General features: G+C 37.9%; 1 protein-coding gene across 4 annotated transcripts in view; it reads left to right on the top strand.

Annotated features, from left to right (window-relative positions):
* Positions 1–7,903: 7,903 nt before the first annotated feature.
* slc2a9l2 (solute carrier family 2 member 9, like 2) overlaps positions 7,904–14,511 on the top strand; it is a 216,479-nt gene continuing 209,871 nt past the window's right edge. The window contains exons 1-2 of one of the 4 annotated variants that reach the window (XM_057844887.1): positions 7,904–8,055; positions 11,601–11,680. In XM_057844887.1, coding sequence (XP_057700870.1) covers positions 11,618–11,680 — 63 coding nt within the window. In that variant the 5' untranslated portion in view covers positions 7,904–8,055; positions 11,601–11,617. Of the gene's footprint in view, positions 8,056–11,597; positions 11,681–14,511 lie in introns of those variants that run through there. The other 3 variants (XM_057844885.1, XM_057844886.1, XM_057844888.1) reach the window with 3 other exon arrangements.

The following is a 14,511-nucleotide window of genomic DNA, read 5'->3' as shown; positions in this document are numbered from 1 at the left end:
TTGGAGACTGCCTTCAATTATGATCAAAGTATTTCCTTGTGACTATTTTCATTACTATGGCCAATGGGATTATTCAATTATACAAATATAAAGATGACACAGCCGTAATGTGTTCAATGAATTGTTTGTTTATTGAAGTCATTTGATGCTGTTCACATAGTTAGGAATGAATGTTTTTGGAGATGACTGAAATGCCTGCAACTTTCAGTCCCCAAACTATCACATGCCTTACTCATGTGACATTTGGGTGACTGGTCAACCGGTGGAATGGATATGATGGCATATACCTATCTGGACCATTGGCTATCCTAATAAGCGGATTAAGCTGCTGGGTAAACCAAACAGCCATGTGTATATATTAACTCATTTCACATGTTCTTATGCCTGGAATACCACCTAAACCTAAGACTGAGGACGAGTTACCAGAACTGGGGTTTTCAGAAGTATTGATCCTGAAATTTTGTATCCGTATATGATATTCGAAGTGTCTATCGGTGCTGAGCCTCTCCCCAGTCCGGACCGTGTTTAATTCATTTGTTTTTGCATTGCCACAAGTCACTAGAAATTTGTTGTCTTGGAAGAAATTAGATTTTGTACTACTCTTGATTGTACTAGAGGATTTTATATATATATATATATATATATATATATATATATATATATATATATGGTGGAAAAGACAGACAAAACTGAAAAAGCAGTTTCTGCTTTTGCAGTCCTCTTTAAAAGAAACTGCTGTATTTTAAGACCAAACAACGGTTGTGTTTGATAGAACGATATGTCCATATGCTGCCATAGCAGATTCATGGCGCATTAAGCCCCTGAACTACTTTTAATTTGTCCATTTTTCCCTGGAAACCCCTGTTTACAGACGTCACGCAACTGCTTTTGTTTCAACACAGCCATAAAACGAAGGTAATTATATTTATTATTCAATCATTTCTGGTTTAGAATCATTAATTGAAGTCTGATATTTCATTTGAAAAAATTAAACGACTAAGAAATTACTCGGATATTTTGAACAATTACGTCACAATGAAAAAAAATGGTATCTGTAAAAAAAAAGTCACAGATATCTACCTCATAACTATCGCTTAGTTGTATTTTTTTTCTTACTGTCGCATTTTCTCCGATATATTAGATGATAAATAATCCATCCGAACAAAGAATTGAAAAAAAAAAGTTTAAAAGGGTAAATATATGAAAAGGAAAATCTCGACCACTCATAGATGTCTGAGATTTCTGCATCGCGACCCTTGTTATATTACCATGTTTCACCCATAAAATCCCCAATGTGGCCATTCACATCTGTGTTTTGACACTCGGGGATACATGCTACATGGAGGTTTCTGATCGAAACAAGGTAAGTACGCGATAATATCTCGTTAAAATCATGGCGTCTTTAATTCTGCTCTCGCGTGCTCTCGTCTCCAGTTAGGGTTTTGCTGTTAATTTTTATTTTTTTATTTTTTTTTAAATGCCCTCCTGTCCGAAATTTTTATGTCCCCAGAAAATTGAGATTTTAAGCGTTCCAATGATGTATCACACATGCATATTGGACAATTTTTGAGTTTGCCAATTGGGGGTCTCAGAGCGGAACTTCAAGTTACTTGTGTGAGAGAATTTTATTCATGCTTGAAACACAACCATTAAACATTATATTTTGAATGCTTTTGTTATGCTTACATGAGAACATTGTAGTATAGAGTATCATTGTTATATTAATCTGTTGAGTGTGCCTTCTCATGGCCTTGACAAATGTAGATGGTATCACAATATGCCCAAATATGGACTGTTATGTTCCTATGTTTTCCAATATGCCCTGAATGAATACAATGCGGCAACTGTGGCTTATCAGACTTCATTCTAGCCACAGCCGGTGTTCAAGGTTGTAACTTGAGGTGGTTTTCCCGTATGAGAGATGTTTTTCTGTAACTTGAGATGTGTTTACCAGGATATGCTATCGTAAGTTTCGGTTTTGTTTCTATGATGTCAACCCATAAATAGAGGCATGCCCTGCGTTTCTCTTTTGTCCACATGCGGAGAGACGCTTTGTGCATGGCTCCGCGTCTAAACTCGAGAGCTCTTGTACATAAAGCCTTCGAAGAAAAGCAATCCATGGTTGGGGTCGTATTCATTTCTCTAATCGAGCTATCGAGGTAACACTTGTCTTGGAGTTCAAACTTGAACTTCCCTGACAACCTGAGTATTTTGCGTCATTTATATGTAACGAAATTAGGGTCAAGTAATTTTTTTTGAATATCAATATCTCAGAAAATTTCAATATCGTAGCAAGAGTAAACAGATCTGACATAACACCTTCACATACTGGTAGTTAGAAATTAATGTCCGTGGAGGTCTCTGGAAAGCCTGCAACTTTCACCAAATTGTCACATGCATCAGATGTTTCTTCAAGGACACCCGCGCTATGCTGAAACACCCATCTTAGCTGTCAAGTCAAATCCCAAATAGATGCAGCAAGGTCAAAAAGTGCTGCTTTTTATACTTGAGCACAGGTGTGTCCCCTTGGAAAGATAGAACTAATGAATTTCGTTCAAGCTCTGCTTATTTTGCTTCGCAGCGGTGTGTAAAATCTTAGGAAAGCTGCTCTAAACAAATTAAAGCCAGCCACACATGTTCCTTTGACAGTATTTACAGTATGGCACTGGGTCTGGTAGAAGTGGGAGGTTGGGAGAGCAACCATTTAGAATTGGAGGTGGCATGAATGTTATGTACTCTGATTACATCAGTGCTCCGATGTATTAATAGGTGAGGCAACAAAAAACTGATACTGGACATTGCAAAAATACATTGTTAATAGTGCCCTTTTGTCCCGCAATGTGATAACGGAGAATCACATGCACTGGTAGGCAGAGGCGTAGCAAGGGTCCCCGGGGGCCCCAGGCAACAAGCAACATTGGGCCCTTCGAGCGTGTGCAAGTAAGGGGGACAGTTGGACTTGGAGCGATAGAAGAAAGCGTAGCAACACAAAAATACCACCATCGAATGCGGAGGTATATACCTTTATGTGAAATCAGTAGTCAGATTGGCCCTACGACCAACCAAATTCAAATTATTCCGTAAAAAACACTGATTGGTGGACTACCGACCGAAATGAGAATTAAATTTGCTAATAAAATTGTTTAGGATTATTTTAAATGCATATATGTTATATTTTTCTTATAGAGTATTCGACGAAGACTAGATAGACCCATTAATAGACTTTTTGGGGAAAAATAATCATTTCTTTAAGTAATCACATGAATAATGAGGTGGCCTGTGAAAATCAACTTAAAACAACTCTGCAAGAACTTTCCAGAGAGTACGTGGTGAGTTGCTCTTGAAACAATCATGTGGTATTAATAGTTGATTGGACTTTCTTAAACATGTATAATCTACGTGACATGGTTAGTGCTGATTGGGGTTGATAACAGAATCGTCAGATAATCTGCTAAATGATTCCATGGTATTGAAACACTCCCTACACTTGTCGCTGCGACAGTGCAGTAAAGCTGCTTGTGCTAAATCTGTTGGCCCTCCGGGGGCCCTAGGCAATTGCCTGGTTTGCCTAATGGGACGCGACGCCCCTGCTGATAGGTCCCCTCAATTGTGGGCCCCTCGGCTTCAGTCCACCCGATACTGGATGGATAAGGTGAGTGACCCTGACTATTTAGTACATTTCCCCCCGTCCCCCCAACACACACACACATTTGGAAGATTTAAGCAAATATTCCCTAATATTTATATGTCTGTAATTGTATTTAACACTTTTCTGTTTTATTGTGTTGTAAGATGTTTAATTTAGTTTTGTAATTTAAAAATGTGTTTGGGGTTACCCGATCAGATCTGGCAGGGGACTATTGATCAAAACTAGCCTTTTGGCTAATTCAGGTACATTTACATTGAGGGACAATGCACATTTATAATCATAAACTACATTGATGGTGTGCTGCATGTTAAAAAAGTTTACTTCAACTTTGTCGGTGTTGAGAGTTCCAAAAAAAGGCTTAAGCATACTTATCCCTTAAATGCCAAAGATAAATAAGGCAAAGACTTTTGAATTGCATTCTGATAGTGTTATTTAACCTTGTATGTTTTCAAGAAAATTATAAAGCAAAATCTGTCTCTGGACTAAAATCTGAGTTGTCTTCCATAGAAAGCACGGTTGAGTTCCGGTTGACGGTGTACTGTGTAGTCTACTTTTATCTGAAAAGTGGACTACTGGAACTTGGAACAACTGTGTCATGTTACTGGATTAATACTGTGATGATATTGAAATATGTGAATGAGATAGTTTCATCTCTTTTATGTGCAGTGTGCATACAGTAGTAAAATTAAATTGTACAGATTAAAGGTTAAACGATAGTGAAAAAAGTTTTAAATTGATCTTTGTTTCACTTTAGTACATCATAAAAACCTGCCATTTGAACAAGGATGTGTTGACTTATCATACATTGTAGCTTCTGTTCACTTCTTTAGTATTTTCCTATACACTAAACTACTTAAACTATCGTTTTGGCCCGAATATAAGACGGTGTTTTTTGCATTGAAATAAGACTGAAAAAGTGGGGGTCGTCTTATATTTGGGGTCATCCCCATTCACGACGCTAGATGGCGCCAGATATCATTCAAGCGAATGCTGAACTTGAGTATTGTTCTGTCATGACAGATTTCAGCTACTCTCAAGTTTAACCAGTTTGCATTATTCTATTGCAATGTTTTTCCTTATTCAGATTTGTTTCAAGACTACAGTTAGTTAGACCGCACTTTGATGGTAAATGCAGTTATTGCAATTTTGTTGTTTTATCACATAGATTGGTTTATTTACATTTCAAAAACCAGAAGCCATTCATTTACGAATGTGATTGCACTTTAGTTAACATATTTAATGTTCAGATGTTAAGATTTGAATGAGACAAAATAACATGCTTTTTCTCTCAAATATATTGTTATAATCATTTGTTTCAGATGTACTGTGATTCTTTTCTGTATAAAAATTAATTTGGTGCTCAAAAAGTCTTTTTTCAAACATGAGTCTTGAAAAAGAGGGGGTCGTCTTATAATCAGGGCCGTCTTATATTCGGGCCAATACGGTAATAATACAGTTTTCTCCCTTAATTCGGTGTATAATTTGTCTGACGGGCTCCCCTTGTTTTGACCATGAGCAACTGCCCTAAAAAATGCCGGCGCATCATCATAGAGTAGGAATAGAATAGAAAGCCTTTACTGTTATTGTACAGAGAACAAGGTTTAAAGCTTCGCCATAACATACACTACATAATACAAAAGCAAAAGTACAACAAGGCTGATATAAAAAGATAACAGTTTGGTAATAAAGTGAAAACAAGGCTAATATAAAAAACAATGGGAATAAAGTGAATAAGTGACTAGCAGCAAGTGGCGATGTAGTGGTAATAGTGCATATATGACAATTTGCTGCTTTCAGATTAGGGTGCTAATGGCTGACTTGATATGATAGATTTTGGTATAACAGTGCAAAAATCCTATAATGTAACTGCAAATATTCCATATACAGTACCTATATTATGTTCTGCCCAGATTGAGGCAGAAGTCTGATTACTTAGTGAGATGCTTGTGACAATGTTGTCCCATTAGCAGTGCAATGACAGTGAATTTCTGTGCAAACCTAAGTATGGTAAAAGCTCTTGGAAAGAAACACTCTCAGTCGGTTTGTTTTGCCTGTTATGGCCCTATAGCGCCTGCCAGATAGAAACAGGTTGAAGAAGTGGACGCTGGGGTATGTATAGGGTTTTGTGGGAGACACAGAGAGTTACACTATAGATGGTGGCCCAGGGAGGAAGGGGGCAACCTTTCGTGCTGTTTTGATCACCCGCTGCATTCTTCTCCTATCTGCTACTGTGCAGCTTGCGTACCACACTGACACAGCATAAGTCAGCAGGCTCTCAATGGCTGACTGGCAGAAGGTCACCAGTAGGTTGATGTCAAGTTGCTCCTTCCTGAGCACTCCCAGCTGCGCCTTCGTTACCATCGTGGTGGTGTTGGTTGCCCAGGATAGGTCAGCAGAGATGTGGACCTCAAGGAATTTGAAGGACTCCACTTGCTACGTGCTTTGTCCATTGATGTACATGGACGTAGGGGTGGTTTTGGTTGGTTCTGAGGCCCAGAATGACTCATATGCTAAATCTCGAGTTAGACAAAATTATGTACAGTACTTGTTATCTATCAATCCATCTCGCTGGAGAAGAAAATAGCATAATTTTGTATGTTGCTTAAATTTTGAGCCCTCCTCCTCAATTTTGTTGGTAAATTGAATTAGCAAACTAGTTCTCATGTGATGTGGTTGTGATAGTTTTCCTTGTGGGTTGCCTGCACCTACTTTGGTAGAGGAATCTCCAAGATAAGGAGTCTGGTGAGTGTTTATACATTTACTTATAATGATTAAGATGACAAATTTAGTTACTACTCTGGTAATACAAACGGCTCTCGAATGTGGTCAGACTCACCAAGTCTAATCGCATAAAAGTATTGACTGACATACTGTGGTAAAGTCACAATGATGCGGAATGTGCTTTTTTTAATTGTTCTCAACTGTCGGACTGGGACATTAGATACAACCTTATATCAAATACTTACTGTATGCAAGGGTTGAAGGACTTCCTGTATTAAGGCATGCCACAATATTTCATAGAACAAAAGTACCGTAAATAATTTGAACGGACCCTGCAGAAGAACACCAAACTTAGGCTTACAACAACAAAAATACATTATTCACATTGTTGCGAAGTGTATTTAACCACATATACTGGAAACTTCCAATTGTTTTCCCACTGCTATTCCTTACAAGGGGAAATCTAATACTTTGGTAACCACGGCTCCAAGCTTGAGAAAGGAGGCCTCAGCGGTGATGACCCTAAAAGGATGAGTTTCATTATTTAGGCATGGACTTACAGAGCTGACTTCACATGTTGAGATTTCTGTCCAAAATTACCGTTAATTACATGCCATACTTGCCTCCCCCTTATAATTATGTAGAAGTCCATTCCATGCATTTTAGTCATGTCAAATCCATGTTTGTAATATTGTGTAGATATATTGTGTAGGTACACTAAAATGCAGCGCCAAGGATAAAGCCGTCATTGATGAGAGAAAACAGCCGGAGGAGGGAGCTTTTTTGGCCATAAAGACAGCTGTTGTGTGTTCATGATATCTACAGCAGGAGCAGAAACACTTTCTATTGAGCTTGGATTGCTCAGCAGCTAACTGGAAGAGTTGTCATTGCTTCTGTGAATACTCTCCAACATCTTCTGTTAAGCTTTGTTGTTTTAGCACAAGTTGATTGGAACATTTTTTCCCCTCTTATCAGGACTTTTTAAAATTTTGTTGAGAAATTATGCCTTCCCTGTTGGAAGGATTGCAGCAATGGAGTATGTATTGGCTGGAGTGAATCTTGTGCTGTTGTATGGTATGCGGACTAGCACTGGTAAATTAGACTTTTTTCGGGGGTAAAATCGGAACAATATTAGTGATGTACTTAACTCAACGTTCTTGAAGATACCACATATAAAACAGCTTTTGCGTTTCACGTTTTTACCCACATCTGCTACCCAGATGTACAGCTTTTACGGCTGTGTCTTTGGACACTCCTCAGATGAGCTGTATCACGTGCAGTAAACGTGCAGTATCCGACCCGTTGCCAAACCTCACTCTGAATATTCAGTGTTAAGATGAAACATGTTTTAATACATGGGGATGCACATTTGGACAACAAGTTATATTAAACATAATTATTAGTTTTCAATTTTTGCAGGAAGTTGATAAGGTGTGGGAGTCGCAAATTATTCATGCTTTATGTAAGTGAGTCAAAGCTTTTGTGGAAACAATAAAACTGTTCTAAAGCTCCATGAGATAACCATTTATGGGCCCCAGCCAAACTCATGAAAGTTAATAATTGGTGGGAGGCTGGTATACTTGTAGCTACAGTGAGTGAGTCAGTAGACCTTCTGCAAGCCTTGGATATACACGTGGGTGAGTAGCCCCGCAGCACAGAATGAAGAACATAAATAAAAGTTCCAGGTAGGCCAACAATGGCTTTTTTGTTGTTGTATTAGCAGTAAATACAGTAGTACATATACTAGTGCTGCTGTTGACATTTAAAGTGGTTCTGTTCCATATAGAGAGGCCTATGCATGCATTTTTTGATATGGGTGCTAAATTTGTTGTTCAGTTCCTTTTTGGCCTTCAGAGTAGCACTCTGTCCTATGTCATTTTCCATTGAATTATTTTTTTTTTGGATGCAATATTTGAATGTCACAGATTTATGGTATAATGAGGGCTTTAGAACTGTTTTAACATTATTATAATTAACACTACTACAGCTACTAAGATACTACCTTTTGCACGATCCAAATTATCTTTATTCTACTGTGAGAAGTTTACTGTATGATATTATTCAATAGTTTTAGTTTTACGGTTTATCAGTGCTAAGGTTAAAAATATAATCCCTAATCTTATGACTTTTTTTAAAAAAACAGTGATAAGGACAAATGTAAGATATACAGAGGGTTTGTAAGACCACCTGTTGGTTTTGTGTTGTAATTCTGTTTCTCAATATTTAAAGGGCCTCTGTTATAGAAAGTTATATTGGCATGTTTTCATTGTCTGTATTATCTGCACAGCCCTTTGATACAGCTGCAGCTGTTGTGATTATTGCGATATAAAGTTAGAGATATATTGTTACCTTTTTTTTTTTCATATTGACCATATGTCATTTCCCAATTTGTTATTTTTAGTTCCCTTATGTTGGCATGTGATTATTGTTAAAACAAATATACTAAAATCTGCTTAGTTGTGTTTTTTTGCTTTGTAGTCTACATTCTTACACATTCTGACAAAAGTTTAAAAGATAAGTCATTTACTGATCTTAACAATGTATCTGTTTACTAATGGATTTTCAACATAGTTTGATTTGACGTGTAAAACAAAATATCATAAAAACTTACTAAACAGTGACTGAATTCCTCTTAGTTTCAAATGACCCAAATTAATAACATATTAAAAAAAAAAAAGTAGACTAACTCTTTACAGTTTTTACATTGCATCTAATGAAGAATAAATCAACATTCCGGAAGCTTTATAAAACACATGGCAAGCAGTTTATTTGGATATTGCCTCTATGGCTGTGACATTTACAGTGGGGCAAATAAGTATTTAGTCAACCACTAACTGTGCAAGTTCTCCCACTTGAAAATACTAGAGAGGCCTGTAATTGTCAATATGGTTAAACCTCAACCATGAGAGACAGAATGTGGAAAAAAAAAACAGAAAATCACATTGTTTGATTTTTAAATAATTTATTTGCAAATCATGGTGGAAAATAAGTATTTGGTTAATACCAAAAGTTCATCTCAGTACTTTCTTATGTACTCTTTGTTGGCAATAACGAAGGCCAAATGTTTTCTGTAACTCTTCACAAGCTTTTCACACACTGTTGCTGGTATTTTGGCCCATTCCTACATGCGGATCTCCTCTACAGCAGTGATGTTTTGGGGCTGTCGTTGGGCAACACGGACTTTCAACTCCCTCCACAGATTTTCTATGGGGTTGAGACCTGGAGACTGGCTAGGCCACTCCAGGACCTTGAAATGCTTCTTACGAAGCCACTCCTTTGTTGCCCTGGCTGTGTGTTTGGGATCATTGTCATGCTGAAAGACCCAGCCACGTCTCATCTTCAATGCCTTTGCTGATGGAAGGAGATTTTCACTCAAAATCTCTCGATACATGGCCCCATTCATTCTTTCCTTTACACAGATCAGTCGTCCTGGTCCCTTTGCAGAAAAACGGCCCCAAAGCATGATGTTTCCACCCCCATGCTTCACAATGGGTATGGTGCAATTCAGTATTCTTTTTTCCTCCAAACAAGAGAACCTGTGTTTCTACCAAAAAGTTCTATTTAGGTTTCATCTGACCGTAACACATTCTCCCAGTCCTCTTCTGGATCATCCAAATGCTCTCTAGCGAACCGCAGACGGGTCTGGACGTGTACTTTCTACAGCAGGGGGACATGTCTGGCAGTGCAGGACTTGAGTCCCTGGCGGCGCATTGTGTTACTGATAGTAGCCTTTGTTACTGTGGTCCCAGCTCTCTGTAAGTCATTCACTAGGTCCCCCCGTGTGGTTCTGGGATTTTTGCTCCCCGTTCTTGTTATCATTTTGACGCCACGGGGTGAGGAGGGAGTTGAAAGTCCGTGTTGTCCAACGACAGCCCCAAAACATCACTGCTCTAGAGGAGATCTGCATTGAGGAATGGGCCAAAATACCAGCAACAGTGTGTGAAAAGCTTGTGAAGAGTTACAGAAAACGTTTGGCTTCCGTTATTGCCAACAAAGGGTACATAAAAAAGTATTGAGATGAACTTTTAGTATAGACCAAATAATTATTTTCCACCATGATTTGCAAATAAATTCTTAAAAAATCTAGCAATGTGATTTTCTGTTTTTTTTCCCCACATTCTGTCTCTCATGGTTGAGGTTTACCCATGTTGACAATTACAGGCCTCTTTAATATTTTCAAGTGGGAGAACTTGCACAATTAGTGGTTGACTAAATACTTATTTGCCCCACTGTACTTCTCACACAAAAGCATACGTATTTGTACCAAAGATCCCAAAATTACCATTTTGTTGTATGATTTCATATTGAGAGTAGTAATTCCATCACCACTAGGTGGCAGAATCAGTCTTTCATTTCATTTTGGCCAACAGCACAAAACACACATTTTTGACAAACAAAATCAGATTTTTATTCCTTCATGAAAATTAAAAAACAACCACTAAATCAAGACTGCATCTATCATCTGATGTCTCATTTACTACTCTATCTAGTTGAGTCATCCTGGCTCAGCACTCCCAGGATCACGTTTGCATGTTCTCCTTGTGCTTCTGTGGGGGTTGTGTGGGTACTCTAACGTCCTCCCCATTTCCAAAAACACACTAGTTGAAAAAGCAACGTTTCCCATATGTTAAATTTGATTGCATGAATGAATGAGATTCACCTATGTCCTGTGAGTAATTCGTGACCTTTCCATTTGGTTAAAATTGATAACCTATTACAGTATTATATCATTGTATTCAGACTTTTAGTATCCCCAGCTCAACTAGCGATTGCTCAAAAGTGCATCTAAAATATTGGTTTATAATTTTGTACATCGACAGTTGATACATTGAGTAAATCTCAAAATACACCGTACCCCCTTGAACCATGGTTAGCATTTTTAGATAAAATACTCCATTTTCCATGGACATTGTCATGTTAAACATACAGTAATGTTTAAAAAAAAAAAAAAAAAAATCAGCACTCCTTATTCTTCCAAGGTTATTCCCCTTTTAGACCTATAGTAATTTATCATTGTTTGTCTGTCTTGCGAGTCAACCTTGTGACATGCACTGTAATATGGTGAAATCATTTCCATTTCAAGCAGATGCTTTTTTTTCTCTTTTATTTTCCCACTTCCTCATCCTGGTTGTGAAATATGCCTTTTTTTCATTATGAGTGTAATGTATATGCAGGATGTGTGCACAGTGTAATATCTATATAGATTATGTCTATGTCTTTTACGCAGAAGGTTCTTGAACTACTAAAATGGATAAACCACAGAAGACCGAGCCAGCTGAAAAGAGCAGCTCTGACAAAAACTCTGCAAAGGTTGGTGTATGGCTTCATAACTTCAGCTATGTTTAGCTGCAGTAATTCAGCTAGTCACGTTTAGGCAGGAAAAGGTACAAAGGTTATAGTGGAGATTGGTTGTACAAGCTATTGGATAGAAAGCTGTTCTATTAACAGTGTACTTCTTTTTCTCCATAGAACTGCATCAGCTTTAAAAGTGTGCACCCTGACTAAACACATAGTTTAATAATTTGATAACTAAAAAGGCAGAATTCAATAGCTAAAGGCAACCCAATATGATTGGAGTGGTTATCTGCAAATGAAAATGTCCTATTCCTATAATGTATTCAGGCACCTGATGTTCACATTGATATACTCTGAAGCCAAATCCGATTTAGTATTTCTTCTGCATACTATTAATCAGTCAATAATTAGTTTTTGTGATCATTTTTGCTGTCATGTAATTATAATGTAGAACTAAAATGCTACACAAAGGCAGTTCTCAAAAGTGAAACAAATGATGTATGTTAACTTTCCATCTGTTATTTGTTTGCAGGCTACTTTCCGATAGTAAAAATAAAACACGTATCAGCACCCTTGCCAGCAATTTATGCCAAGTTCTTTATTGGCTTATGCTCCACCTTGTGATAGCTTTTATGGATATTAATATCAATACCTTGTTATCTTTCTACTGTTTTACGATGACTCGTGAAAAGAGAAGGGGTGTTAAAAGAACGTGATGAGTGTTGAAACAATACAATTTAAACAAGCTGACTTACAAGGACTTGATCAGATTTTGAAGACATACCCTTAAAAATGTAAAATTTACAATGTTTAAATATGCCTTTGACTATGATCTTATTTTGCTGTCCAAATGGAGTGGAAAAAAAAAAACAGGTCGAAAAACAAAATAGTGCACTGTATATTACTAAGTAGGATATTTTTTAAATATATTGTAATGCGAAACATTGTTATTATTAGGCTACGTCTAAACTAGGACGGATAATGGCCTTAAATGTGCAATTTGTTATACTATACGGCATGTCAGCTACACTAATGTTATCTTGCCCGGATATTTCATTTGAGGCTAATCAAACAGACGCGGCTTTCCTGCTCCTCTTTTTACAACTAAAAGAGCTCATAAACATCAAAACATCGAACAACGCTGAAAAATTATAAGCTTCCGGTTCAGAAGTGACCGGCGCGGACATTGACGTCACACACGAGGCTGCTCCTTTTTGCACAGGCATAGTTTGCACAAATCCAGGTATCCCTTACAGGAGCGTGGTGTAAATAAACGCACCTTAAATGTAGTGCAGACAGGTATAAGATATTGTCCGAATTACAAGGCAAAAAAATTATCCGTACTTGTCTAGCCCCCTTGAATTTTTCAAAAAGACCTTTACTATTATGTTTTTTCAATGTAGAGCTGTGAAAAGTCAATACCTTGTAAAAAACCAAAAAGTCTCTTGGACCATACCCCAAACCCAACAGGAAATCGGATACATTGGCGCCTAGGGAGTTAGTTGGATCCTCCGCAAAATTGGTGAGACTGTTCATGAGACATATGAGATCTCAACTTATCAAAATGGTGAGTTTTCATTCACAGGAATGACCTGGGTGGGTGCCGAAGTCGGCCTTTTATTTGGGCAACACGCAAAATTCAGATAATGACCAATAACTCCCTGATCCAAGATCCTTTTTCATCTGGCATGTATGATAGGTGTGCCGTTACGATAGTCATGGCTATGAACACCTTTCTCGTATCAACGACTCTGCAGACTTGGCTGTGTCTAAGCAGGTTTATTAACACTTCAAAAGGGTGAAATTAAAGAAAGCAGACAAAACAACAGACTTATAAATGACTTACGTACAATGTATAAAACTGCAAATGTACTGCCCTGTCGAACCTTTTAACTTGTGGGTAATTAGCATATCCCAAAATATAGTGCTATATACACCAAAGTACACACAGTTCGCATATTAACGTTTTTAAACACATTTTAACAATACGATGCAACCTCAATTCCAAACAAAGTGGTAGCAGAGATATCGCGAACTGACTGCTGCCGTCGTTGTCTGATTCTCTACTGAACAACGTCACTTCCGTGTTGCAGTTTCAGTGAGGCTTGGCGCCCTCTGCTGGGAACAGGAGACGCCCATTTTTACTAGACAGGCTCCTTCTCCAAAGGAAAAAAATAGTTGACCTTAAACCTGCGTCAGGGGATCCTTAAGACATGTGTTCAGGTGCCTGATGAAAAATATTGAGGTTTCGTTGAATCAGATGGATCCAAACAGGAAAGTGAAAATGAATGTCTGAAATTTTAAACATTCATAACTTGGCAGATATACAACATATCTGCGCCAAACTTCCTGTGCTTGATGGGAGTCGTAGCCTGAAAGGTTTTGTAGGGGTCAGTTGCATCAACCCTACAGCGTCAACTATTGGCAACAGAAAGTCACTAATTTTACATGTACATGTCCAGTTCCTTTCAGGTTGGTCAGTGTAGTTACAAGACATTTTATAACACTACATTTGAAGGCCCATGTCCACATTTGTCTGTCTGTTGCCACGATGACCCTTTGTTAGCTATTAAAAGAAAGTAAATTTCTTCAGGGACTTAGGCAACTTACAGAGCCATGAAATTTGGAACACTTGGTTGAATTGGCCCACTTAAATCATGTTGTTTTTTAAATATGGGCCTGGCTGCACAGCTCAGTAGCGCCTCCTATTTTGTAGGGCCCTCTTCTAGGGTTTTTTTTCACCTAGGTGTGTGAATATATTTCTCATATCAGGATATAACAAAACATCTCTGTCAGCCATGCCCACAACACGAAAGAGGTTCCACACAAAAAAGCCAAGTTTCAAG

This window comes from Corythoichthys intestinalis, chromosome 9 (genome assembly GCF_030265065.1).
Source record: "Corythoichthys intestinalis isolate RoL2023-P3 chromosome 9, ASM3026506v1, whole genome shotgun sequence".
Taxonomy (NCBI): Eukaryota; Metazoa; Chordata; class Actinopteri; order Syngnathiformes; family Syngnathidae; genus Corythoichthys; species Corythoichthys intestinalis.
The sequence above is the reverse complement of the archived record's forward strand: the minus strand, read 5'-3'. Positions and strand labels throughout refer to the sequence as shown.